Raw genomic sequence first — 26,507 nt, 5'->3', positions numbered from 1 at the left:
AATTGCATTTTAAATCACACCAGTCGCCGTTACCTTTATTCCCCCATTTTTTAAGTTTTCCCAGCAGTCCTGTACCAGTACTGCGTTCTTAAGGGTTGGCAGACACCTTTAGTAAGGTTGCGTGTTTTTTAATGAATTTTAGCAATTTACTAAATCTGCATCATACTGAGAACCCACCTCACAAGTGGCGCTGTGTCAATTCCCTTTTCTACATACATTATATATATATATATATATATATATATATATATATATATATATACACACACACATATAGATATAGAAGCTCAGGCACACTAATAGAACGTTCAAATTTCTTTGCCACTTTAAAGTGGAAATTGAAACAGTGTAGCTTGTATACTGCCACACAGACCTGTCTGGTCTATTGAATCAATAAACAGATTGCAACAGTTACCACAGCCTTTGAAGAAAAATTGTAGCTCCAGTCCTCTATGCTACTGGCGTCCTAGTGCAGAGGAAGTGCTGCTGATTATATTTACCCGACCTGCGGGAATGTTCAGTCTTGCAGCACAGGAGTCACGGGAGTATCTTCACAGCGTCCGCCGCCGGCACTATCACGGTGCAGATGTTACTGTCCTGGCGGGCGGGTATGGACGCTCCGGAGGTTTGCTAACCTGGCGTACCGGTATAGAAGCTCCACAGGCTGGTTCCAAATTAACCGCTAAATGCGGATTCAACAGACAGCAATCAGTACGTGTGCGGGCTGAGCAAGGGGATGACGTCAACGCGTTTCGTCCCGTCACAGCTCGGGACTTCCTCAAGACGATGGGGCTCACTCTGTCATGGCCCATATTTAACTCCCCATAAGGTCCGCCTCCGTAATAATTAGAGGCACCAGTGTGCATACATAATTAATTTGACACCTACTGAAAAACTAAGCAAGTTCCATATGTGTACTATAAAGCTATCTCATAGATTTATACTGCTAAATACAGATATAATAATTAAAATAAAATTGCAAACAGATAATAAAAAATATAAATTAATAAGAGAACTTTTCATTATAAGAGTTATTGTAAAATTCATATTTATATTTAGATTATATTATTCAAATGTCTATACCACCCGTCCAGATTGATAGCTTACTAAATAAAGCAATCAGTTTAGATATACACCCTAATACTAATAATCCAGATATATATAGTAAAACATTATTATGAATATCATTCTTAGTGTAAACATAAGAATAGCGTTGATACTACAATAAAAAGAACAGACACATTTCAATTGAATCTTAACCCCCTAATAGTGGTTAACCCCTTAACCACATCTAGATCACTGAGCAGCACAAATTAATCTAAACATGTATAATCAATAGCCTCATTAAGCCCCTTGGGGTTAAGAGTATCTAGTTTAAAGATCCATGCAGATTCACCAATACATAACCGTCGAAATCTATTTCCTCCTCTCCTTGTTTGACAAAACTGTTCGACTACCGTTACAGATAAACCTTTAGGGTCCCCGTTGTGACATTTGACGAAGTGTCGAGAGACACTATGTTTAGTAGATTTATTTAAAATATTACACCTATGTTCCCTAAATCGACTCTTGATAGATCTAATAGTCCTGCCAACATATTGCAGTTGGCAGGGACATTGTAAAACATACACAGAGTATGTAGACTCACAATTGAGATATTGTTTGATTGGAAAACTCACTCCACTGCTCGTGGAAGTAACCTTGGTTGATCCATTATTCATATAACCACAGGTGAGACAGATAGATTTATTACACTTAAAACTACCTAAAGGTCTACTTGGAAGCCAGGAATTACGGCAGTCTTCATTACGCTGTGTAGTTTTCACGGATCTCAAGTCACTGGGGGCTAATAAATTTCTAAGGTTGACGTTCTTCCTATAGATCATCCTTGGTTTAGTCCCAATAAGCTTGCTTAATACTGGATCTTGTTTCAAAATGCCAAAGTTCGTATTCACAATCCTTCTAATCCTGCTTGATTTGGAATTAAACTTAGATATGAACCGTAACTCTTCTGATGCTGCGGGGTCCCGATTCGATAACAGCGAATCTGCAACCTCCAAGGCATCAGAATAGTTCCACGGCGTAGATGTTTTTTCTAATGATGCCAATGATGAAACTGACGTCAAAGCTTCAGCTAAAAGTTTATGTGGATAACCCCTCCTCTCAAAATGACCAATCGTGGTCTTGGATTGTTCAACAAAATCCTCATCCCGTATACAGTTACGTCTTATACGCATTAATTGGTTCCTTGGGATATTCTTAATCCAGGGTTTAAAATGGGCACTTTCATAATGTAGATAATTGCTAGTCCCCACTGGTTTCACATAATTATTAGAAATAATCATATTATCATGGATTGAGAAAGTCACATCTAAATAATTAATAGTGTCAAAATCAAAAGTATGTGTAAAAGTAAGATTATAAGTGTTGTGATTAAGAAAATTAACAAAATCCTGTGCTAAAGAAGGACCCCCTTTCCAAATTATAAACAAATCGTCAATAAAACGGCCATAGAGGACCAGGTTTTCTCTATATGGGCCGCTCCATATATACTCCTCCTCGAAGCGGCCCATATAGAGATTCGCAAAACTAGGAGCAAACCTGGTCCCCATGGCCGTGCCAAGTGCCTGTAAATAATAAGTGTCACCAAACAAAAAGTAATTGTGGGTAAGAATGAACAAAATAGATTTAATAACAAAATCTCGTCTCTCAATAGACAAATTGTGATCTCTGCTTAAATAATAATTAGCTGCTTCAATCCCAGCTGCATGTGGGATATTAGTGTAAAGAGCCTGGACATCAAGGGTGAGGAAACCCCACCCATCCGTCCATCTCTTTCCCACTACTTTTTGTAAAATATGCTTCGTGTCTTTGATATGTGACTGTAAATTAAAAACGTGATTTTGCAAGTGTTCATCAACAAAATGTGACAAATTAAACGTGAGAGAACATACACCAGAAATAATAGGGCGTCCGGGAGGTGATAAGTGTTTTGTGAATTTTGGGGAGGTGCGGACCTGCGTATTAGCGCGTGGTATGAGTATTTACGGTAGAGTTTGTGAACGCATGGAAAAGCCATCAAAACACATTACATATTTAATCCAAATGGTGCACATTTTACACATAGCCTCCCTGCATCACAGCAGCAAGTTACAGCAGTTTAAATGGTTTCAGAACAAAGGGATTCACCTTTACAGGATAGGAGGGGACAGAACAAGGTTATAAGGTGGTGTTTGGTATCCAGCTGTAGGGTATTTTAAGGGTAATATTCCGGTGTTGGTTTGAGGAAGATCGCATGTTCCTGCGGATAGTTATGTGCAGGAGCAGAATATAGATATAAACTGTATTTACTGTACATTATGTATGCGGCGGGAATCCAGAGGAGACCACCCACAAGAGCAGTTGGAACAGACATCGCCCACCTATTCAAACCGACCTATGACCTCTCCTGTACTGTAAATGACCATCCCTGTGTCCAATGGACAAAGATTACAGTATCCATTGTGTTAAGTTTTGGAAGAATTGTATAAAGAGAGCCTGCTGCAGGCCTGGTCTGACACAAGACTCACAAAGTTATCTATCAGATGACCGAGGACCAGATCTGCGTAGCGCGGCGAATCCACTCACGTATGTACCATTGATTGTAGCCATTATTCTGTTGTATTGTATTGTTTGTATTGTAACCCCCTTTCAGCAATAATACGCTGTGGTGTCGGAACCCAGTGGTTTAACTACAGACTGGTGTCGTGTCTTCCTTTCCCTGCTAAGGTTTAAAGTGTATTAGTATCGCATTGCATTGCTGTATAAGGTTTAAAGTGTATTAGTATCGCATTGCATTGCTGTATAAGGTTTAAAGTGTATTCATTGGGTGTGTACGCGCTGTGTGTACTTTGTACAGTCAGCGCGGCATTTGTACGCAAAGTCCGTACACGGTACGGGACTGTGGGGCAGATGTATTAACCTGGAGAAGGCATAAGGAAGTGATAAACCAGTGATATGTGCAAGGTGATAAAGGCACCAGCCAATCAGCTCCAATATGTAAATTAACAGTTAAGATCTGATTGGCTGGTGCCTTTATCACCTTGCACATATCACTGGTTTATCACTTCCTTATGCCTTATCCAGGTTAATACATCTGCCCCTCTGTACGCTAATAGCGTAAAAGGTGCGTAGAGTGTGTATTAAGTTTAGCGGCAGCAGCGGCTCCATGGTAAACTGTATTTAAAGTGTGTATAAGGTATAGCTTTTCATTCCTGTTGATAATGCTTATTTATCAATTGGGGGCGTCGTCCGGTTTTCCACATACCCACAGCCTAACAGGTCACAGCAGACTTAATCTATCAGCAAAAGGGCGGACAGAAAGTATCCTACGTAACCTTTTCTTGGTCGGTGGATGCACTGAAAACCCTACTTGTTTGCTGATTAGATGACGTCTGCTCTGTATGGTTTGTAGGGATGCTGGTAGAACCCGTAAAGTAAACAGGAAAAAAGCTATTTAAAAGTCTGAATTTTTTTTTTTTTTGGCACCAAAAGCGTACACAACAAAAGGCACCCATACTCTTTGTATACCCTCTCACATTGTTGCCATAACACTTAGATTGCTAGATTCATTTAGATCTGTGTGAAACCGAATACATTTGTTGCTATATAGTTAAAACTAAAAATAAATGTTTAAGGAAGTGTAAGACACAAACGCAGTCTGGCCTAGTTGTAAAGGTTTATACAGAAAGAAACTGTGTTGCGTTTAGTGAGCGATTATAGTTAATATTGCTCACATTTATAGAAGCTGTGGGATTTGTGCTATTGCGGACGTACGGTTTTGTACACGTGTCTCGGACAAAGTACAGGACTGCGCACGCAGCGTAAGAGACACGCACGATCGCGTGTTTACGCAAAGTGCGTAAGAATACGGGCGTTAAGTACAAATTACACAATAGTGTCGTTTAGTTTAAAGGTGGGACAGTAGCCACGCTACAATAGCACAAAACTGCTCGGTTTCCAAAGATTAGTATAAGTCTTCTTGTTCAAACTGTATTGCCTCTGGGGGAAAAGCTGCTTATCTGAATGAATCATAATTTTCTGTACAGAAAAGACAAAGTGTACTTGAGTGAGCGAACGTAGGAGTGAGTGAAATTCGAACCCCGGAATACGGGATCCCGTCGTTTGGTACATCAAGTGAGTGGAGTCTTGTACATCAAGTGGTGGCGTGAGAAGGCTGACTCACGTTAGTATAAGGTTTAATACGCAAATCGTGAGGTGATTTGTAGAGGAGCGTGATAGTGCATTGTATTGCAAAGTATTGAAGTAAAAAGGTTTTTTTGGTATTACGCTCGGGACTGAGGGTCCCAGTTTGTACAACGACCCGTGGTCGTACGGCAGATAAGTAACAAGTACCTATACGCTGTGCGATTGGACCGCGCTTTGTGGGTGCGATACATAGCACAACGTGATATCCTTTTACGAGCTTTTGCGTAAAATCGCGGTATCATTAGCGCTATGTAGAGCATACGCAAGCGTGATTTGTGTATCATAAAGTGCATAGGGAGTTTTCGCTGGTCTCTCTCAGGAAAATCTCCAACGACTGATACTTTACTGGAAAGGGTAAGTTATTCCTAAAAACTTCCAGTAAATATAGGTCAGATAGGGCCCTAGGTTGGGTACATTGCCTTCGCTATCGACAGTGTATGGTAGTACTGGCCAACGTGGGCGTGAGTGGGTGAAAGCGCTCCGAGAACTTTCACCGTCTATTCGTATTGTGCATTGGGGATAGTGTAAAAAGAAAAAGTCTGTGATGGGATCCAATTGCACAAGCGGTGGACGTTTTGTAACCAGGGTTCAGGTTGAAGAGCCGCGGCCCAAGGGGTCAGCGAGGTTTGTTATGTGTGGAAAATATGGTTCACACACGGAAGACTTTTTGTCTGAATGGGTACGTATGACTGACAAAGATAGGGTACCATTCCCTAAAGTGGGCAGCTTTGAACCAGAGGCACTGCAGAATGTAAGCAGTAAAATAGGTCTTCTTAAATCCAGAAAACAAAGGATTAGACATAATGATTGTTTAAATTTATGGCAACAAGAGGGGGATATGCAAAGGGAACAAATTCGCAAAACAGGTTCAAAACCTAGCGGGAATGAGAACACAAACACACCATTGTCGACACAGGTCGAAGGGGAAGAGATGGCTACAGTCAATGGTATATCAGTAAATGATAATAGTATGCAAAAACAATGTATTAACCCTAATATTTGCAAGATGTATCCTGTTTTGAAGTCTTTTCAAGGTTATAGGTCACAAGAAGATGAAGGATCCAGCCAAATTGCAGCTCTCCTCCAAGCAGTCACCTTGCAGGGAACTCAGGTGGGGCCTGTCCAACCAGGTAGAGCAGTAACAATATTCCCCAATGAAAGAACTGGTGAGGTCACAGCTACCGGTAAGTGTGAGATAGTTCATTGCACAGAGACAACACCACCTCACAGTAAACAGATTAGGAATGGAATGGTAGAATTACACCCTGTCTTGGAAATAGTAACTCCCAATGGGGGAACCGATAGTCAGGGAGTAGTCCTCACCAGGAATAATGCAATGTATTGCCCGTGGCCCAGAGATGAGCTGCGATCAATCATTTCAGAATTCCCCGACCCTCGGAAGCATTTAGCCAGATGTCAGAAATTTATCAGAGATCTGGGTAATGCGTATGAACCGACAAACAAACACTGGCGGATATTTTTGAAAGCGTGCCTACCCCCTAATATTGACAACCAAAATTTTTTTAGCACTGATTGTAGATTAGAGTCGGATAGTCTTATGACTGACAAACACAATCAGGAGAACTTAGAGCGAATTAACATGCAACTAGAGTTGTATTTCCCCACAACTGTTAAGTGGAGAAAAATTTTCTCCATAAAACAGAGGGAAAATGAAATGACATCTGAATATTTCCATCGGGCCCTGCAAATAATGGATAGATACATTGGGGTATCAGATACAGGGAACGATGCCAATTACAGGGAGGTGGCTGTCTCTGTGCTAATGGACGGACTCAATAAGACAGTAAGGGACAGGGTACAAACATTTTTGCCTGATTGGAGAGGGGCCACAGTAGCTTGTCTTAGAGAGTGCGCGATTGAACACCATGAGATATTGCTAGGCGTAGAGAACTACAGGAGGAGAGGCTGAGGATTGAAAGAATACAGGCTCTTACATCAAAGTCTCATCAACCTAAACCCCAAAACCCGGATAGTAAGAAAAGACCTAGGATATGTTACACTTGTAGGAAGGAAGGGCATTTTGCCAGAGATTGTAGGTATAGTAGAACACATAATCAAGATAGACCCCTAGACAGAGAAAACAAGCCACGTTATTAAACACATAGACGGGATCAAGGGACATATAGTAAGGAATCACGAGCCATATAGAAAACACAGATTCGGTTAATGGGAAGAACAGAATAAATGCAACTTTACCCTTTTGACAGAACTTGCTGGGGTTAGGAGGATGCCTCTAAACTTTTGCTTCTCTCTCTAGCAGAAGTGACCTCTAATTAACTTAACAGGAGTTTTGTTAGAGATGGTATACATATTGAGTGCTCCCGCCCAGGAAGTACAAAGTATGTTGGATACCCACGAAGACTAATGTTGCATTTCACTGTTTTAGATGCATGTCCATCACAGGTAGAGGAAATTATCTCAAAGATACCGGGTTCCCTATGAACTTAGAATGGACAGGACACTGGATTGATGGCTGGGATAGTCCCAGTAGAGATATAACACACATAGAATTTTTTTTAGGGGAGCAGACCAAGTAGAGAATCATTCCCCCGTAGTGCCCAATCCAGATGTCAAATTTTGAAAAATCTTCTTTGCCTCTACAAACTTATCTGTTACTAAACTCTATGTGATTTGTCGTCAAAGTTTCCTCTTCATCTCTTGCGTTCACCGACAGGATTAAAGTTCAGACGCCACATGCCTACTTGGTCCTTCAGAGTTCTGCCCAAATCCAGTATATCTCACCAGGATAGGGACACCAGTATTAATGCAGTGTGCCTGGTCATGCACAAAGGGTGGAGATTGGGAATACTGGTAAAGAAAGACTCTGCATAGACACAGATATGCATGATGGTGTGACAGCCTGATGGTGAACACAAATCTGACAAATTTTCTTTTTATTATTTCCCCTCTCTTTTCGCTTTCCACAGACGGTTTACTTCACACAACTGATAATACACAACAGTTAAACACATTGAATTGCAAGATTTGTGTTCCCTGCAGAAAAAGGCGGTCTGGAGGTCAAAGGGGTATGGCCAGGAGTCCTCAGGACTGTGGACAGGTGGACAAGGTAAGCCGGTGGCCCCCAGAGCATATCTTCCAAGCTTAGCTGAGGCGGCACACGGTCTGACTCATCTGGGCAAAGAGGGTATGTGTAAGCTGGTGATAGCCTACTGGTGTGCGCCAGGATTCTCTTCTCATGCAGGTAAGAGAGCAATGACATGTTTTACTTGCTTGAGGAAGAATATTGGAAAGTCAATACCAACAGAGCCATCCCATATCCCTCCGACAGAAGGACCTTTTCAGATAATACAAATCGATTTCATACAGTTACCACCATGTAGGAATTTAAAATATGTGTTAGTTTGTAATGATGTATTTTCCAACTGGGTAGAAGCGTTCCCTGCTGCCACAAATACTGCTACGTTCACTGCAAAGAAAATTGTGCAGGAATTTGTGTGTAGATACGGTATCCCTAGAATAATTGAAAGTGATAGGGGTAGCCATTTTACAGGTGAAGTCTTTCAGGTCATGTGCAAACTGATGGGAATTAATAGCAAGCTGCATACTCCGTACCGACCACAGGCGAGTGCGAAGGTGGAGAGAATGAACAGCACTATTAAGAACAAGCTGAGCAAAGTGATGGCTGAAACTGGATTGTTGTGGCCAGAAGCTTTGCCACTAGTGTGGGAAGGACCATACCAAGTCTTGCTAACCAAAACGACAGCATTGAAGGTCGCCGAGAGAGAGACTTGGGTCCACTCGTCCCACTGCAAGAAGGTCGCTGACCCGGAGAGAACTCGTGACAAAGAGCAGAGTGTAGAGAACCTCGTATCACTGGAGTGTCTGTTCCGGGAAGGTTGAGAGGCAGGACTGTTGAAGGGCATCCGAGCACAGATCTAAAACGGTTGTTGTATCATTTTCTTTTTTTTTCACCTCCCCCTGCATTTTCCTTTCTTTTCTCCTTCTTATTTTCCTCCTTTCCCCAAACGAAATGGATCGATCACAAGAGACTGCGTTTCGGGTTCTGTTAGTAATTCTGGTTTTAATCAGGACAGTTTGTTTTGGTGAGGGCTCCAGAGAGGTCGAGCAGGGATCTGGAATGGTTTCTGATGGCGAGTATGAATTTATAGGATCTCAAGATCAGCACATCACTTGAGTAAAGGCTGGTATCAGTAAGCGCTCTGGTAGTCAGGGAGCTCGGAGGCACTGTGAGGGGTTATTGTCTGAGGAAAATTGTATCTGCAGGAATTGTGAAAATATAGTCGAGGATAGGTGCATCCAGAGATGTCAGTCCAACCTTAATATCGACATGGACCGTCATCCGTTGAGTGATTACCACTCACTAGTGGGTAAGGTCTTAAACCAGACAGAATGCTGGGTGTGCTCACAAGTACCTCAAGGTCAGAGCAAGTCAGGATTGGTACCATACCCTTTAGCAATAGATGAGGTACTCGAATTACGGGGTGGGAGACCGGTGGACAAGAAATTCAATATTTCTAGGCCCCCTAGCTTGAAGCTCCACCAGTATCATGTAGATAGGTCCTAATTGTGCTTTAATATTTCCAATTACCTAAAACCAGGAAATTGGGAAGTGACGTGGAAAAACCAGACAATGACCTTTTCACACAGAGCTGATAGGATACCCATAGACTCTGAACTTGTACGCCAAATAGCCAAAAGTGGGAGGTATTATCGGTATAGGTATACTCGTGGAAGCAAGACCATGTGGGTTGGAAAAGTATCGCCAGGGTATTGTGCCCATATCATCCAGCCTGATACTTGTACTGAGCAGATGGGATAACTAGGGATTGGTTTCTTTACTTTGAAAGTTTGTAATATGGTGATGTCATACTTTGTCCCCTATGTTCTCCCAGATGATGCCTATTTCATATGTGGGAGGAAGGCGTACAAGTGGCTTGCCCCGAGCTCAGAGGGATTGTGTTATATTGGGAGAGTACTGCCAGAGGTCATGACCATAACCCATGATAAGATGAAAGACGTTCACCGCAGTGCTCAGGCTCCTTATACTCATACTCACTATGAACACATCAAGAGACACCTCATAGATAGGACAGAGCACGCAGCCTCTGATTTGATCCACGAATCCACCGGGATTCAGTTCCTTCTCGCATTAGACATCACCCGTACTGCCAGAGGAACTATAAATTATAGGTATATCCACGCGCTAGCGAACTTGATAGACAATTACTGAGATGTATGACGACACCTTCAGGTATACGGGAAGGGAGTTACAAGCCTACAAGAAGGAACTGATTCAGCACAGGATGGTCCTTAATTATGTCACAGCCGTGACAGGTGGGTACTGTGTTACTCTGGCAACTCAATATGGTGTGAAGTGCTGTACATATATCACGAACAGCACTGACGACCCCACGGAGATCATCGATCAAAAGATGGACGATATCTTGCAGTTGAAGTGGGAGTTCAGGAGGAAACACAACCTTACCTTAGCGATTGTGAGTAATGAACTGACCGGCTGGGTCTCATGGTTAAACCCACGCAATTGGTTCTCAGGTTTAGGAGAGTGGGCTCAAAATGTCATCATGAGTGTAGGGAAGTTTCTCCTTTGTATCCTGGGAGTCGTCATAATTATTGGTTCGATATTTAGGTGTGTTCGAATTCTGACACGGCGCAAGCACGGCACAAAGTTGATGAGTCTAAGGAGCGAGGGCGCTGTTATAGCAGCAGATTTGATTTATGACCCATTCATAGAGACAGTGTTATGATAAGGATTGCAAATGAATTTCATGGCCTGTTTCTTTCACCTGTTTTCCTTTTGTCTCCCCCTCTGCCCAGATACATCCATCCGGAAAAAGACATCAGCATTATCCAAAATGTTTATGTAAATGTATTTTTATATATGTGTCTTATCTTCATCTCTGCAACCTTCAGTTAATGGCACACATAGTCGACAGGTGATATCCACATATACTAGCACTCACATATGTTTCCCCGTTCATGTATCATCAACTAAATGTGCACCCCATTTGTTGGAACAAGAAGCCGAAAAGAGCTTGGTAGTGTTTGTTGGCCCACTTACAGACCCTTAATACGGGATGAGAAGGATTTAATGTATACTTCGCAATACCTCGAAGCTTATTTAGAACATATACGGCACGATGATACATGCCCCTCAGACATGGATTCATACATACATGCTTTTTACTATCCCACTAGGTCATATATTTCCCACCTACAACTCTCCCCTGACCATCCAAACTTCTGTAGATATTGTATAGATATTTTTCTGTTTATTGATTAGATAGTGGCAGTTATTGGTGACTGCCAAAGGGTGGACTGTCAAAGTCGAAAAATATTGCAGTACACACATCACGTACAAACTACACACAGATGGCCTCCGTGCGCATACTTGCTCTGCTGTGCGTGCGCATATTCGCAATTTGCGCATGGTCGCTCCCGCGGACCTGCGTATTAGCGCGTGGTATGAGTATTTACGGTAGAGTTTGTGAACGCATGGAAAAGCCATCAAAACACATTACATATTTAATCCAAATGGTGCACATTTTACACATAGCCTCCCTGCATCACAGCAGCAAGTTACAGCAGTTTAAATGGTTTCAGAACAAAGGGATTCACCGTTACAGGATAGGAGGGGACAGAACAAGGTTATAAGGTGGTGTTTGGTATCCAGCTGTAGGGTATTTTAAGGGTAATATTCCGGTGTTGGTTTGAGGAAGATCACATGTTCCTGCGGATAGTTATGTGCAGGAGCAGAATATAGATATAAACTGCATTTGCTGTACATTATGTATGCGGCGGGAATCCAGAGGAGACCACCCACAAGAGCAGTTGGAACAGACATCGCCCACCTATTCAAACCGACCTATGACCTCTCCTGTACTGTAAATGACCATCCCTGTGTCCAATGGACAAAGAGATTACAGTATCCATTGTGTTAAGTTTTGGAAGAATTGTATAAAGAGAGCCTGCTGCAGGCCTGGTCTGACACAAGACTCACAAAGTTATCTATCAGATGACCGAGGACCAGATCTGGGTAGCGCAGCGAATCCACTCACGTGTGTACCATTGATTGTAGCCATTATTCTGTTGTATTGTATGTATTGTAACCCCCTTTCAGCAATAATACGCTGTGGTGTCGGAACCCAGTGGTTTAACTACAGACTGGTGTCGTGTCTTCCTTTCCCTGCTAAGGTTTAAAGTGTATTAGTATCGCATTGCATTGCTGTATAAGGTTTAAAGTGTATTAGTATCGCATTGCATTGCTGCATAAGGTTTATAGTGTATTCATTGGGGGTGTACACGCTGTATGTACTTTGTACCGTCAGCGCGGCATTTGTACGCAAAGTCCGTACACGGTACGGGACTCTGTACGCTAATAGCGTAAAAGGTGCGTAGAGTGTGTATTAAGTTTAGCGGCCGCAGCGGCTCCATGGTAAACTGTATTTAAAGTGTGTATAAGGTATAGCTTTTCATTCCTGTTGATAAATCAGCATTATCAACCTAGTTAGGGTCGACCCAATGAACCACACCCCTCTCTGATTTGGCAGCTACAAATGTTCATAGTGTCCGTAACGGTTATTCGGGAGTTTAGGCTTCCCCTTTCAAAACGGGGACACTGCTGGCACTGAAACACAAAAAGTTGATTTGTGTCACTACAATCCTATGTAACACTGGTCTTCTTACAGCTTTCAGGACTACTCGTTTCGAGTCAGCATACATTCTATCCTCCTTTCTCACTTTTGCAAGTACTCTCACACTGCGCACACTTCTCTCCACCAGCTTGCCGCAGAATGGCAGGTAAGGATGGCAGTTACCTCCATTAAAATACAGCAGTATGTTTTCCCTTCTGCTTGGGTGTTTGCAATCCTCCTCACCCCAAAGCATCTCCCCTCGCCTTCTATGCATTCCCGGGCAGAGCAGAATAAAGCGTATCTGCTCCTCTACAGCTTACCACCAGCTCTTCCAATGCAAGACCACTTCATACCAGCTGTTATTGTGCTTCTGTCAGCACTCTTCTCTATCCCATACTGCTCTTCAGCATGGGATCCAGTCTGAAGATCGACAATGTCTAGGTCGACAATGTTTAGGTCGACCACTATAGGTCAACAGTCACTAGGTCGACGGGGATGGAAGGTCGACAGGGTTTATAGGTCGACATGTGCTAGGTCGACAGGTCAACATGAGTTTTTCAAATTTTTTTATTTTTTTTGAACTTATTCATACTTAACGATCCACGTGGACTACGATTGGAACGATAACCTTGCCCGAAGCATGGCGAGCGAGCTGACACGGTGCACTAATTGGGGTTCCCGGTCACTCTACGAAGAAAACGACACAAAAAACCCTCATGTCGACCTTTTGACCTAGCACGTCGACCTAGAAACCCTGTCGACCTTCCATCCCTGTCGACCTAGTGACTGTCGACCTAAACATTGTCGACCTAGACACTGTCGATTTGATGATCCACACCCCTTCAGCATGCACCCAGGCTTTTTTCACCCTCCTGGGCATGCTGGAAAATACACTTGCAGACTCAATCACAGCTTCCTTTAGTCAACATATCAGTAGATATGATACAGCCAGGATTGCAGGGTATCACACACGTACCAATGATTTGCAGTCATGCCCCTGTAATACATGAGTACACAATTGTGTGTGCAAGTGCTGGCATTGTCCTGAGTCCTCAACTTACTGGGGGGGTCATTCCCCGTTGTTCGCAGCGCAGTGATCAGGCAAAAAAAAAAATCGGCACTTCTGCGCATGCGTATGGTACGCAGTGTGCCTGCGTGACGTACTTTCACAAAAGCTGATGCAGTTTCATACAAAGTCTAGCGACGCTTTTCAGTCGCACTGCTGGCCGCAGAGTGATTGACAGGAATGGGGCGTTTCTGGAAGGTAACTGACCGTTTTCAGGGAGTGTGCTGAAAAACGCAGGCGTGTCAGATACAAACGCAGACATACCTGAGGAAACGGGGGAGTGGCTGGCCGAACACAGGGCGTGTTTGTGACATCAAAACAAGAACTAAATAGTCTGAAGTGATCGCAAGCTAGGAGTAGGTCTGGAGCTATTCAGAATCTGCTCGAAAAAATTTTTGTAGCCGCTCTGCGATCCTTTCGTTAGCACTTCTGCTAAGCTAAGATACACTCCCAGAGGGCGGCGGCTTAGCGTTTGCACTGCTGCTAAAAGCAGCTAGCGAGTGAACAACTCGGAATGAGGGCCTGCGTTAGAAGAGCTATATACATACAAAAAAAGGTTTCCAATTTCTATTCTATAATCTAACATGGTTTTTGATCACCCTATGATTTTTTTTATTCTGACATACTAGGGTATTCAATTATCCGCAAATTCGCGGCAATTTTTCGCCCAAATTTTTTTCGCGGCAATCGAGCTAAAATTGTCGCGAAAATGCTCAGTTTTTCGACCTATTTAATTCCAAACGGGTTTCACGTGAAAATTCTTGCAGTGAAAAGTGCAGGTGAAAATGGGGAATCAGCCTGTACCCCAAAAAATGCTAAACTAACATAGGAAAACAGAAGAGAAGTGTGTTAGAGATCACATTAGAGCGTTTTGGGGGACTTAAATTGTGTGAAATGGCTGTTCTATGCATTTTTAAAAAAAATGCAAAAAAATTATAGAAAGCAAGTTATTTTTTGAGCAAAATAAATGCTCTCATTATATTTGGGGTATATGAAAATGGGTATAAGTATATATTTGGGTCATTTTAGGGTACTTTAAAAAAAAAGTGGAAACAGACCGATTACTCCCTTCTGCAAGCCTAAAAACACCTGTCCCACTCAAAGCACCCCAATATACCTGTCCCATACTTTGAACCCCAATTTCGATCACTTTGTACTTTTTCACCCCAAAAATGACATGTCATTATTGGCCAATTAAAAATAATTAAAAACCTCAACGTGCCTAATTAGTCATTAAGGGGGGTGTCCCAGGAGTTCTGTACCATATCCTTAAAATAGTGACTTTTCCCAACTTTTCACCTGCTTCAGAATAGGTGAAGTGAAATTAGTGAAAAAATGATCACCGATAAATTTTACAGGAAAATTTAATAGGCTGTAATTGCGTTTCACGCGAAAAGTCCGTTATCGCTGCTAATTGAATATACCCCTTAGTAACATAGGCCCTCATTCTGAGTTGATCGCTCGCTAGCTGCTTTTAGCAGCAGTGCAAACGCTAAGCCGCCACCCTCTGGAAGTGTATCTTAGCTTAGCAGAAGTACGAACGAAAGGATCGCAGAACAGTGCTAAAAAATTTTCAAGCAGTTTCAGAGTAGCTGCAGACCTACTCCTACCTTGCGATCACCTCAGTCCGTGTAGTTCCTGTTTTGACGTCACAAACACACCCTGCGTTCGGCCAGCCACTCCCCCATTTCCCCAGGCACGCCTGCGTTTTTTAGCACACTCCCGGAAAACGGTCAGTTACCTGCCAGAAACGTCCCTTTCCTGTCAATCACTCACCGATCAGCAGTGCGACTGAAAAGCGTCGCTAGACCTTGTGTGAAACTGCATCGGCTTTTGTGAAAGTACTTCGCGTGTGCGCACTGCGTACCATGCGCATAAGTGACGATTTTTTTGCCTGATTGCTGCGCTGCGAACAACGGCAGCTAGCGATCAACTCGGAATGACCCCCATAGTGTCTACAGAATGACTTAATTAAACTTGAAACGTGGGCGTCTAATTGGAGAATGAGATTCAATATTGAAAAATGCAAAGTTATGCATTTTGGGATTAAAAACAAACTTGAATCCTACTCACTAAATGGGGAAAATATAGTGGTAACAGTAGTGGAAAAAGATTTGGGGGTGCTCCTAGATAATAGGCTTAATAACAGTATACAATGTCAAAATGCAGCAAAGAAGGCAAGTAAAGTGCTTGTGTGCATAAAACGGGGCATTGAGTCAAGGGACGAGGCTATAATCCTGCCGCTGTACAAATCATTGGTACGTCCACACCTTGAATAGTGTTCAGTTTTGGCCACCATATTCTATAAAAGATATTGGGGAACTCGAAAGAGTTCAAAGGCAAGCTACTAAACTAATTAAAGGATTAGAGACACTGGAGTACGAGGGAAGGCTTAGTAGGCTAAGCTTACTACCTCCTTTCCTTTTATCTGGCGTCCTTCGGCGATTAAATACCTTGGCATTTCCATCACTAAGTCATACTCTTCATTATACTAAGCTAACTACACCCTCTGTTTCAAACACTGGCGAGAGATCTATTGCGCTGGCAACCCCTCTTTATTTCTTGGTTTGGCAGAATTAATACGATTAAAATGAATCTCCTTCCTAGACTGTTCTCTCTCTTCCAGACCTTACCCATATCTATCCCGATCTCGGCCTTGAATTCCATGCAAGCCCTCTGCAATCGTTTTGTCTGGGCTAACGGCAAACCTCGCATCCGTAGAGCCATTTTGGCTAAACCTGTCTCCAATGCAGGACTGGGTTTGCCAATACTCCACTCTTATTATCACGCTGCCCAGCTGAATCATGTTGTGTCATGGCACTCTGATCCCGGCTGTGAACGATGGGTAGATTTAAAAAACTTGATGTTGCAGGAGGGGCGAGTGAATGACATACTATGGTTGCCCAGACCACTTAGACCAGCCTCGGCCTGTGCGACCCTGACCATTCAATTTACTCTTAAGATCTGGGATAAACTACATCCCTCACTGGACCTAGCTCCCTTTCCCTCACCAATGTCCCCCATCTGGGGTCACCCCCGATTCCCCCTGGGATCGGATAGACATATGGCATCCTTCTGGCAGAGTTTACGCATTACTAGATTTAAACATGTAAAGGGTCAATTTGCTCCATCTTCGTTTACTGACCTCCCGCCACTTTCAATATAATCAAATTATGAGTTTTGTCAACTCGCAATTCCCCTCTAGTAAACTTCGTGTGCTGACCCGCTTTGAACGCCTCTGCTCTTCTTCAATTGGCCGCAAAGGTAATATTTCTGTTCTTTATCACTCCGTCCTGGCTCCAAACCCTACCGACCGCGAGCCTCATGAATTGGCGTGGGAGTTAGATCTCCCATCCAACATGGACAATGAGGATTGGTCCACTATCAGGACTAGACTCGCTAAAGCCTCTATTAGTGTATCTATTAGAGAGACATGTTACAAAGTGTATACTCAGTGGTATTTGACACCCTCCAAACTCCACTCCATTTCCCATTGACCTCGAATCTTTGCTGGAGGAATTGTGGGGAGGTCGGCACATTCCCTCATGTATGGTGGTTTTGCCCGATAATTCAGATATTCTGGGAGCAAGTGTGGACGCTTCTATCACAGATTATGGAATCTTCAGTATCAGGTAACATCACCACTGCACTATTGTGTGCCCCAGGCCCATCGGTTAGCAGGCACCAGGACAATCTTATAACCCATGTATGTAATGCGGCTAAGTCCCTTATAGCCAAACATTGGAAGTCCTCAATGGCGCCTTCGACCACTGCCCTTTTGAACCGTATTCATTTTATTGCCTCAATGGAATACAAGTCTACAGAATAACACGGTGTCGTCCTTCCACAAAGTATGGTTCCCCTGGTTCCGTTCCCGTTCTTCCCCCCTCCCTGGACTCTGCTGATACTCCAATGTCTTCTTTTACCATACTCCCTCTACCCTGAGGGTATCATCTTCCTTCGCTGTTCTTTTGTTTTGATTGTTTCCTTTCCTGCTACATGTTATATGGATATTTTGTTGTAAGTTATATGTTTGTGTACTTTTTGTTGCTCACTGATAATGCAATAGCTATATTTTACAGTACACCTTTTGTATTGGCTGTTCTTCTAATATAAAATTTAAAAAATAGTTTTGTTTTTTTAAATAATAATATCTCCTGAAGAACAAAAAATTAATAAAACCTATTTTAGGCAGTTTAGCGAAATAATTATTATAAAATAAAATATATCATATTCTTATGCCCCTCAGCGGTAAGATCTAAATAGATCCTTTTACTATACTCTGCAAACGCTGTGTTTCATATCAGATGTGCTATCAAAGTAGACATTATTGCACAGTGTGTAACACTCATATACTCCCAAACAAAATGCAGCGGATGAACGTAGCCTAGAGTGGCTAATAATAAAAGAAAAAGTAGAACCAAAGAGTGAATCTGCTGTCAACGTTAGACTGGAGTTTATAATTATGAGCCTACGACACAGAGTATTCCCTGGGGGGCTCCCACTGGGTACTGGCTCGGCCCTATACTGAATAGCTTCAAAGATCGGACGGAGTTGGGCATGTGCAGTATGGTATGGTAGTAGGCCACTGTGCGCACCACTCCTGAGTCGTTGATGAGAGTTCCGAAAAAATAAGATTTTACTTACCGATAAATCTATTTCTCGTAGTCCGTAGTGGATGCTGGGGACTCCGTCAGGACCATGGGGAATTAGCGGCTCCGCAGGAGACAGGGCACAAAAATAAAGCTTTAGGATCAGGTGGTGTGCACTGGCTCCTCCCCCTATGACCCTCCTCCAAGCCTCAGTTAGGATACTGTGCCCGGACGAGCGTACACAATAAGGAAGGATTTTGAATCCCGGGTAAGACTCATACCAGCCACACCAATCACACCGTACAACTTGTGATCTGAACCCAGTTAACAGTATGACAAACGTAGGAGCCTCTGAACAGACGGCTCACAACAATAACAACCCGATTTTTTTATAACAATAACTATGTACAAGTATTGCAGACAATCCGCACTTGGGATGGGCGCCCAGCATCCACTACGGACTACGAGAAATAGATTTATCGGTAAGTAAAATCTTATTTTCTCTGACGTCCTAGTGGATGCTGGGGACTCAGTCAGGACCATGGGGATTATACCAAAGCTCCCAAACGGGCGGGAGAGTGCGGATGACTCTGCAGCACCGAATGAGAGAACTCCAGGTCCTCTTTAGCCAGGGTATCAAATTTGTAGAATTTTACAAACGTGTTCTCCCCCGACCACGTAGCTGCTCGGCAGAGTTGTAATGCCGAGACCCCTCGGGCAGCCGCCCAGGATGAGCCCACCTTCCTTGTGGAATGGGCCTTGACAGATTTAGGCTGTGGCAGGCCTGCCACAGAATGTGCAAGTTGAAATGTGCTACAAATCCAACGAGCAATCGTCTGCTTAGAAGCAAGAGCACCCAGTTTGTTGGGTGCATACAGGATAACAGCAAGTCAGTTTTCCCGACTCTAGCCGTCCTGGAAACCTATATTTTCAGGGCCCTGACAACATCTAGCAACTTGGAGTCCTCCAAGTCCCTAGTAGCCGCAGGTACCACAATAAGCTGGTTCAGGTGAAACGCTGACACCACCTTAGGAAGAAACTGGGGACGAGTCCGCAGCTCTGCCCTGTCCGAATGGACAATCAGATATGGCTTTTGAGAGACAAAACCGCCAATTCTGACACTCGCCTGGCCGAGGCCAGGGCCAACAGCATGGTCACTTTTCATGTGAGATATTTCAAATCCACAGATTTGAGCGGTTTAAAATGTGATTTGAGGAATCCCAGAACTACGTTGAGATCCCACAGTGCCACTGGAGGCACAAAAAGGGGGTTGTATATGCAATACTCCCTTGACAAACTTCTGGACTTCAGGAACTGAAGCCAATTCTTTCTGGAAGAAAATTGACAGGGCCGAAATTTGAACCTTAATGGACCCCAATTTGAGGCCCATAGACACTCCTGTTTGCAGGAAATGCAGGAATCGACCGAGTTGAAATTTCTTCGTGGGGCCTTCCTGGCCTCACACCACGCAACATATTTTCGCCACATGTGGTGATAATGTTGTGCGGTCACCTCCTTCCTGGCTTTGACCAGGGTAGGAATGACCTCTTCCGGAATGCCTTTTTCCCTTAGGATCCGGCGTTCCACCGCCATGCCGTCAAACGCAGCCGCGGTAAGTCTTGGAACAGACCTGGTACTTGCTGAAGCAAGTCCCTTCTTAGCGGCAGAGGCCATGAGTCCTCTGTGAGCATTTCTTGAAGTTCCGGGTGCCACGTCCTTCTTGGCCAATCCGGAGCCACGAGTATAGTTCTTACTCCTCTACGTCTTATAATTCTCAGTACCTTGGGTATGAGAAGCAGAGGAGGGAACACATACACCGACTGGTACACCCACGGTGTTACCAGAACGTCCACAGCTATTGCTTGAGGGTCTCTTGACCTGGCGCAATACCTGTCCAGTTTTTTGTTCAGGCGGGACGCCATCATGTCCACCTTTGGTCTTTCCCAATGGTTCACAATCATGTGGAATACTTCCCGATGAAGTCCCCACTCTCCCGGGTGGAGGTCGTGCCTGCTGAGGAAGTCTGCTTCCCAGTTGTCCACTCCCGGAATGAACACTGCTGACAGTGCTATCACATGATTTTTCGCCCAGCGAAGAATCCTTGCAGTTTCTGCCATTGCCCTCCTGCTTCTTGTGCCGCCCTGTCTGTTTACGTGGGCGACTGCCGTGATGTTGTCCCACTGGATCAATACCGGCTGACCTTGAAGCAGAGGTCTTGCTAAGCTTAGAACATTGTAAATTGCCCTTAGCTCCAGTATATTTATGTGGAGAGAAGTCTCCAGACTTGATCACACTCCCTGGAAATTTTTTCCCTGTGCGACTGCTCCCCAGCCTCTCAGGCTGGCATCCGTGGTCACCAGGACCCAGTCCTGAATGCCGAATCTGCGGCCCTTTAGTAGATGAGCACTCTGCAGCCACCGCAGAAGAAACACCCTTGTCCTTGGAGACAGGGTTATCCGCTGATGAATCTGAAGATGCGATCCGGACCATTTTTCCAGCAGATCCCACTGAAAAGTTCTTGCGTGAAATCTGCCGAATGGAATCGCTTCGTAAGAAGCCACCATTTTTCCCAGGACCCTTGTGCAATGATGCACTGACACTTTTCCTGGTTTTAGGAGGTTCCTGACTAGCTCGGATAACTCCCTGGCTTTCTTCTCCGGGAGAAACACCTTTTTCTGGACTGTGTCCAGAATCATCCCTAGGAACAGCAGACGTGTCGTCGGAAACAGCTGCGGTTTTGGAATATTTAGAATCCACCCGTGCTGTCGTAGAACTACTTGAGATAGTGCTACTCCTAACTCCAACTGTTCTCTGGACCTTGCCCTTCTCAGGAGATCGTCCATTTTCTTTGAAGAAGAATCATCATTTCGGCCATTACCTTGGTAAGGTCCCGGGGTGCCGTGGACAATCCAACCGGCAGCGTCTGAAACTGATAGTGACAGTTCTGTACCACGAACCTGAGGTACCCTTGGTGAGAAGGGCAAATTGGGACATGGAGGTAAGCATCCCTGATGTCCCGGGACACCATATAGTCCCCTTCTTCCTGGTTCGCTATCACTGCTCTGAGTGACTCCATCTTGATTTGAACCTTTGTATGTAAGTGTTCAAAGATTTCAGATTTAGAATAGGTCTCACCGAGCCGTCTGGCTTCAGTACCACAATATAGTGTGGAATAATACCCCTTTCCTTGTTGTAGGAGGGGTACTTTGATTATCACCTGCTGGGAATACAGCTTGTGAATTGTTTCCACTACTGCCTCCCTGTCGGAGGGAGACGTTGGTAAAGCAGACTTCAGGAACCTGCGAGGGGGAGACGTCTCAAATTTCCAATCTGTACCCCTGGGATACTACTTGTAGGATCCAGGGGTCCACTTGCGAGTGAGCCCACTGCGTGCTGAAACTCTTGAGACGACCCCCCCACCGCACCGGAGTCCGCTTGTACGGCCCCAGCGTCATGCTGAGGACTTGGCAAAAGCGGTGGAGGGCTTCTGTTCCTGGGAATGGGCTGCCTGCTGCAGTCTTCTTCCCTTTCCTCTATCCCATGGCAGATATGACTGGCCTTTTGCCCGCTTGCCCTTATGGGGACGAAAGGACTGAGGCTGAAAAGACGTTGTCTTTTTCTCCTTTATACGGCAATACTTCCATGTGCCGTTTGGAATCTGCATCACCTGACCACTGTCGTGTCCATAAACAACTTCTGGCAGATATGGACATCGCACTTACTCTTGATGCCAGAGTGCAAATATCCCTCTGTGCATCTCGCATATATAGAAATGCATCCTTTAAATGCTCTATAGTCAATAAAATACTGTCCCTGTCAAGGGTATCAATATTTTCAGTCAGGGAATCCGACCAAGCCACCCCAGCGCTGCACATCCAGGCTGAGGCGATCGCTGGTCGCAGTATAACACCAGTATGTGTGTATATACTTTTTAGGATATTTTCCAGCCTCCTATCAGCTGGCTCCTTGAGGGCGGCCCTATCTGGAGACGGTACCGCCACTTGTTTTGATAAGCGTGTGAGCGCCTTATCCACCCTAAGGGGTGTTTCCCAACGCGCCCTAACTTCTGGCGGGAAAGGGTATACCGCCAATAATTTTCTATCGGGGGAAACCCACGCATCATCACACACTTCATTTAATTTATCTGATTCAGGAAAAACTACAGGTAGTTTTTTCACACTCCACATAATACCCTTTTTTGTGGTACTTGTAGTATCAGAAATATGTAACACCTCCTTCATTGCCCTTAACAAGTAACATGTGGCCCTAAAGGAAAATACGTTTGTTTCTTCACCGTCGACACTGGAGTCAGTGTCCGTGTCTGTGTCGACCGACTGAGGTAAAAGGACGTTTTAACGCCCGTGACGGTGTTTGAGACGCCTGGACAGGTACTAATTGGTTTGCCGGCCGTCTCATGTCGTCAACCGACCTTGCAGCGTGTTGACATTATCACGTAATTCCTTAAATAAGCCATCCATTCCGGTGTCGACTCCCTAGAGAGTGACATCACCATTACAGGCAATTGCTCCGCCTCCTCACCAACATCGTCCTCATACATGTCGACACACACGTACCGACACAGCACACACACAGGGAATGCTCTGATAGAGGACAGGACCCCACTAGCCCTTTGGAGAGACAGAGGGAGAGTTTGCCAGCACACACCAAAACGCTATAATTATACAGGGACAACCTTTATATAAGTGTTTTTCCCTTATAGCATCTTAATATATATAATCATATCGCCAAATAAGTGCCCCCCCTCTCTGTTTTAACCCTGTTTCTGTAGTGCAGTGCAGGGGAGAGCCTGGGAGCCTTCCCACCAGCATTTCTGTGAGGGAAAATGGCGCTGTGTGCTGAGGAGAATAGGCCCCGCCCCCTTTTCGGCGGGCTTCTTCTCCCGTTTTTCTGAGACCTGGCAGGGGTTAAATACATCCATATAGCCCCAGGGGCTATATGTGATGTATTTTTTAGCCAGAACAAGGTATTCTCATTGCTGCCCAGGGCGCCCCCTGCACCCTCCGTGACCGCTGGTGTGAAGTGTGTGACAACAATGGCGCACAGCTGCAGTGCTGTGCGCTACCTCATGAAGACTGAAAAGTCTTCTGCCGCCGGTTTCTGGACCTCTTCACTTTTCGGCATCTGCAAGGGGGTCGGCGGCGCGGCTCCGGGACCGGACTCCATGGCTGGGCCTGTGTTCGATCCCTCTGGAGCTAATGGTGTCCAGTAGCCTAAGAAGCCAATCCATCCTGCACGCAGGTGAGTTCACTTCTTCTCCCCTAAGTCCCTCGTTGCAGTGAGCCTGTTGCCAGCAGGACTCACTGTAAAATAAAAAAACCTAAAAACTTTTTCTAAGCAGCTCTTTAGGAGAGCCACCTAGATTGCACCCTGCTCGGACGGGCACAAAAACCTAACTGAGGCTTGGAGGAGGGTCATAGGGGGAGGAGCCAGTGCACACCACCTGATCCTAAAGCTTTATTTTTGTGCCCTGTCTCCTGCGGAGCCGCTAATTCCCCATGGTCCTGACGGAGTCCCCAGCATCCACTAGGACGTCAGAGAAATAAGATTAGAAGAAATGTAGTGCAGGTGGATCTGTTTTTGGCGTTAGTTTTTTTCAAAAGAGTGCACCAAAAAAAGGAGTCTTTTCCTTTTTCTTTGAGATTCATAGAGTAAAATGTATTACCTGTATAACAATACTTTTTAAAGTTATACATTAATATTAAAATTAGACAAATACATTGTACAATATATACATACTTAAGAATATAAAAGGTATATTCTTAAGTAGTATGTAATTCTGTGTTTCAAACGGATCCACTTTTCTATAATATGGATATACAGTACTGAAACTACCAAGAAAAAGATTTGTGAATTTGTACTGTTTATTTTGGTGGGACCAGAAAGCGGCACAACTCTTGTGACAAGAATATGTGTGCTATAACAGGTATATTCTTGTCCTAAAATGTTGCACTATTCTCTGGACACTCTGCAATAAAAAGTTTTGTAATTCTTATAAAAGTTTTAGGTTTTAGTGTTGGTAAGCAGCATGGATACATATAGTTGATAAACTCAGATTATGTATTGAGGCTAATCCAATTTCTTATTGCACCGAGTTAAATAATATTTACTGATATTCACCATAAAACTGATTTGATAGTGGTACAATTAAAATGCTTAATTTTAATATCAGTCATCAATAATTATCCACGGCTTAGAGTAAACATTACTACCAGCAACAAGATAGCAAAGATTAAAAAGATACACACTTGTTCAAGGTCACACCGGCCTCCTGTGGCTCCTGACACCTGGGGACTTCAGTCTGGATACTGTTAAATCTGTCCTCTAAACGAACACAAATTGCAGACTTTGATCTAGATTCAGACAAATTACCTAAATTCTTATTTTCCTTAGTAATTCCTGGCACAGCACCAACTTGTCTTGCCCACACATTACTTGCACCTGAGGTATCGCAGCCAACATTATCTGTGCTTTTTTCACATGTGTTACTACTATTTGAAGGTATATTAGACTCATTTAGCATCATCATCCTCAGCTCCTGAAAGTCAAGGTGTCCCGAAGTCTGATTAGTGCTCATTATACTGCTCTCAGAGGAGACAGCAGACTGGCATATCACTGGGAGGACATTTAGCAGCCCTGAACTGCTGGTTGTAAAGCTGGTCTGGCTGGTTATGTTGGTGGACTGATACTGGGGCATACTGGAGGAAATGCCAGATGGAAAAAGAGCAGAGTTCATTCTTGTATCAATGTCTCCATCACTAGTTTGAGATTCCATGTGTGAATAGAGGATCTGCTGTAATTGGGTGTACTCAATTTCAGTCATCTCCATTATGTTTAGGTCAGTGGTGGTAAGACTCAAGGTCTGTTCATTTAGCACGGCTTCACCTGAGCACTCAGCAATTGTGGAAGATGCAGAGTTTGAGGATAAGGTCCTAGGATGGGTATGCACAGAGCCAAACATATTTGTAACAGACTGAAACCAGCATGTATACCAGAACTAAAACCTCCATTAAAAAAAAAAAAAAAAAAACTTTATATTGGTCAACAGATTCAATGCACAGGGATAAAATAAATATTCTCCAAATATTTGACTTCAAATAAGAGCAAATGATGAAACAAACCAAAAGAGAAAAACAAGACAATAGGGAACCTTTCATACGGGTTAACGTTTTCCCCAAACAAAACAAGTCACCCCTCAAAAATGGGGATAATAGAAGTCAAATACTGCAACATCTTATGATAAATATGATTAAAAACACATTTAAAGAGTTAGTCATTTCCTTATTCATAACAGCAAGTTTAGAAACCAGACATAAATACTTTTTCTTCAATCAGGGAACTGAGCAACAAAAATAAAAAATTAGGAATGTGGTATTAAAAAAAACCTCACTGCAGGCGTCCAGGGACACTGTACAAATAGGGAGTCACAATTATGGACCACAGAAGAGGTACTGACATTGGACGGCCTGTCAACTGCGATCCGCGGGGGGAAGGTGCAACAAAACCGCCGACAACCGCCTTCCTACTACGTCATTGTTTACGTGCCTGCATTGCGTCTCTAACCCCGCCTACAGACTGGCCACACGCAAATCTCTCACGCCCCAGGCACAAGTCGTCGGGTTGGGGGGAAAGCTGTATGTGGTTCGCGGCTACGTTCCGATTATATCGCCGGCGTTTCTTGCAGGTAACGAAGCGCGAAGTGAACGTCAACGACCACCTCGCCCCTGGCTTACCTGGCGTGGGGTGACGTCACCTGACGTTCCGTCCGCTTCAACGTGCACTACTTATAGTGGTCAGGTTCCATTTTGTTGGTTGGATAAAGTCTTCCAAACAATGCGAAACAGGTTTTAGAAGAAAAACAATTAGTATCTGAAACTTGTGCTTATTAGGTAGCTTGTAATTGAAACATTGACAGGGTATTCATTAATT

General features: G+C 43.9%; 1 protein-coding gene across 1 annotated transcript in view; it reads right to left on the bottom strand.

Annotated features, from left to right (window-relative positions):
- Positions 1–26,305, bottom strand: part of TCFL5 (transcription factor like 5) — a 148,190-nt gene extending 121,885 nt beyond the window's left edge. Inside the window, exon 1 of the mRNA XM_063959279.1 lies at positions 24,827–26,305. Coding sequence (XP_063815349.1) covers positions 24,827–25,539 — 713 coding nt within the window. The 5' untranslated portion in view covers positions 25,540–26,305. The remainder of the gene's footprint in view (positions 1–24,826) is intronic.
- Positions 26,306–26,507: the final 202 nt, after the last annotated feature.

The sequence above is a fragment of the Pseudophryne corroboree genome, chromosome 3 (assembly GCF_028390025.1).
Source record: "Pseudophryne corroboree isolate aPseCor3 chromosome 3, aPseCor3.hap2, whole genome shotgun sequence".
NCBI lineage: Eukaryota > Metazoa > Chordata > Amphibia > Anura > Myobatrachidae > Pseudophryne > Pseudophryne corroboree.
This window is presented reverse-complemented; position numbering and strand designations above follow the sequence as displayed.